At 44.1% G+C, this 2,690-nt stretch overlaps 1 protein-coding gene across 1 annotated transcript; it reads right to left on the bottom strand.

Annotated features, from left to right (window-relative positions):
• Window positions 1-1,368: 1,368 nt before the first annotated feature.
• LOC114046087 (olfactory receptor 52K2-like) lies at window positions 1,369-2,313 on the bottom strand. Its single transcript, XM_027866325.1, has one exon. It carries the CDS (start codon window positions 2,311-2,313, stop codon window positions 1,369-1,371), a length of 945 nt encoding a protein of 314 aa, XP_027722126.1.
• Window positions 2,314-2,690: the final 377 nt, after the last annotated feature.

Below are 2,690 nucleotides of genomic sequence, written 5' to 3'. Positions count from 1 at the left end.
AGGATGAAACTGTAAGGCAGCTGTAAGGGAATTGGGGACTATATAATATCAAGCTTGGTTGAAGGAGCTAGAGGTGCTGAGCGCTGTAAGAAAGCATGGTTTAGTGAGTAAAGTGTTGGAGTCACAAAGACTTGTCATTCAAATCCCCTCTGGAACTTGTGTGACTGAAGCTGAAACATAAGCTCCTCGAGCCTCAGTTTCCTCATTTGTAAAATTGAGATGAATAATACCTGTAATATTTATTTCTCAGTCTTATTGTGAAACTCAAATGAGATAACATGAAATGCTTTGCAAACTTTTAAGTCCCATATAAATGCCAAATATTTACTTTATTCTTCATAAGAGAATAATCATGGGAGGAAATAATAATTGTCTTTAAATGTCTGAAGGTCCCTCTTATAGAAGAGAAATTAGATTTGTTCCGTTAGGATCCTAAGGTCATAAAAATGGAACAACATGTGAAAGTTGTACAGAGGGAGATTTTAACTTGATAAAGGAAAAACATCCAAACAATTCAACCATCTAAAAGTGCAGTAGGCTCAGATGACTTCTGAAACCCCTTGGAACTCTGAGATTCTGTCCCGTTTACAGGGCTGCCTTGGGGAAGGGAGGAAGGAGTGCAGTGGCTCTTAGAAAGGGAGTTACCTCTGCTTCTGTCACTGCCACCCCATAAGACTTTGATGTCCCATATAGTTCTCCAACAGTTTCTAAGGACTCCAGGATCCATTAACAGGAGGAATTGTTTCTGCTTCAGAGACAGTGTATTAAAAGTGTATTAAAGCCTTTTGAGCAAACTGTGGTCTCTTGGAAAGACAGGCTGCTGTTCTCTTGCTCCTCACATCCAGATCACTGTGAACAGTTAGTGCCTAATGAAGGTTTGTTGGAAAGTATGTCCTGAGTGGATAGACAGGACACCTATTCTCTTCTTCCTTCCTAAGGGAGGTCAAAAGGACATTAGAGGAGAGGAATTGGGCCTATGCCAGGTAATTGAAAGCTAGGTTTCTGTAACTTTTTACTATCACTTTGCTTATTTGTGTTTTTTGGTTTGTCATTTGGGAAATATTTTTGTGTCTATGTGTGTGCTCAGCCTCTTTCATTAGACTAAGACTCATTGAGAATTTTGTGTTCTCTACATCTGGTCAGTATTTCTCAAAGGGCAAGGATGCTAGTATTTGAATCAAGGGTAGATACTGTGTTTCTCTTCATATAATCTTAGGTCAGTTCCCAGAGGAAGCAAAAGTGTTTTCATTTCCCCCTTCTTCCATTTAGGGACCAAGTTCAGGACTCTGGGGGGGGGGCAGGTGAGAAATGGGAGACTCTGTCCTGCCATCTCCCATACAGTCCCATGATCAACTCACTGGCTCCCATCTAGATTTTCTTTCTTTGGAAGATGCCTAGGACTCGTTCACGGATCTGTTTTGTCTTGACTCCATAGATGATGGGGTTGACCATGGGTGGGAAAAGCATGTAGAAGTTGGCAGCAAGAATGTGGACATGGGGGGCAGCATGGCGGGCCACCCGGTGCATAACTGATGAGATCACAACAGGTGTGTAGAAAGCTAGAATGGCACCCACATGGGAGGCACATGTTCCAAAGGCTTTGTAACGAGCCTCCTGAGAGGCCAGTCTCAGGACTGCCCTAAGTATCAGAGCATAGGAGAGGGCCACAAAAAGCAGGTCCAACCCCACTATGAACAGAGCTACTACAATTCCATAGATACTGTTGAACCGTGTGTTACCACAGGCCAGCTTCACCACTGCCATGTGCTCACAGTAGCAGTGGGCAATCACTCGGCTCTGGCAGTAGGGAAAACGCTGGAGTAGGAAGGGGAGAGGGGTCATGAGTGTCACTGCCCTGGTTATAGCTGCCATTCCAATCCTGGCAATGAGAGGCCGTGTCAGCACTGTTGCATATCTCAGTGGTTGACAAATGGCCACAAAACGGTCAAAGGCCATGGCCAGGAGGACAGCTGACTCCATAATGGAGAAGGAATGGAGGAAGAACATTTGGGTCAGGCAGGCATGGAAATTGATCTCGTGATCGCCAAACCAGAAGATTGCCAGCATCTTAGGAAGTGTAGAAGAGCAGAGGACAAGATCAATGGCTGATAACATGGCCAAGAAGAGGTACATAGGTTCATGGAGGGCAGGATCTGTCCAGATGATGAAGAGCAGAGTACAGTTACCTAGCGCTGCAAGGGTGTAGCCTGAACAAAAAGGGATGGAGATCCAGATGTGCAGATGCTCTAGTCCCGGGATTCCCATTAGCAGGAAAGAGGCTGGATGTAGGGAAGTGATATTGGAAGCTGACATGATGATCCTTAGCTGAGCTTACCTATGGCTGCCTTCTCAGTGATATTTTCCCATTAAAAGTGCCCAGGATGGGCAGGAATTGATAACTCAGCCTCTCACCTTGCAATTATGAGTACCTCCTTTGGTCTCCGTGATGCAACCCCTTGGAAATTAGAAAGTTATTGACCTAAATGGAAACCAAAAAAGAGCACTTTAGAATATATTTCCAAGATTAAATAACAGGGCAAGAAATGCCACCAGGCATTGTGTGCTAAATGGGAAATGAGACATATAGATGTTTAGTTCTGTAGAAGTTAAGAGTAGCAAATGAGCATTGAGTGTTCAAGTGGTCAGGGAAGATTTCCTGGAGGACATGTCGCTATCATATTAATCCGCTC

Source organism: Vombatus ursinus, unplaced genomic scaffold (genome assembly GCF_900497805.2).
Source record: "Vombatus ursinus unplaced genomic scaffold, bare-nosed wombat genome assembly UNPS02014780.1, whole genome shotgun sequence".
In the NCBI taxonomy this organism is placed as follows: domain Eukaryota; kingdom Metazoa; phylum Chordata; class Mammalia; order Diprotodontia; family Vombatidae; genus Vombatus; species Vombatus ursinus.
The sequence above is the reverse complement of the archived record's forward strand: the minus strand, read 5'-3'. Positions and strand labels throughout refer to the sequence as shown.

Coding starts and splice junctions, on each gene's coding strand:
- LOC114046087 (XM_027866325.1), bottom strand. CDS start 2,313: ATGTCAGCTTCCAATATCACTTCCCTACATCCAGCCTCTTTCCTGCTA.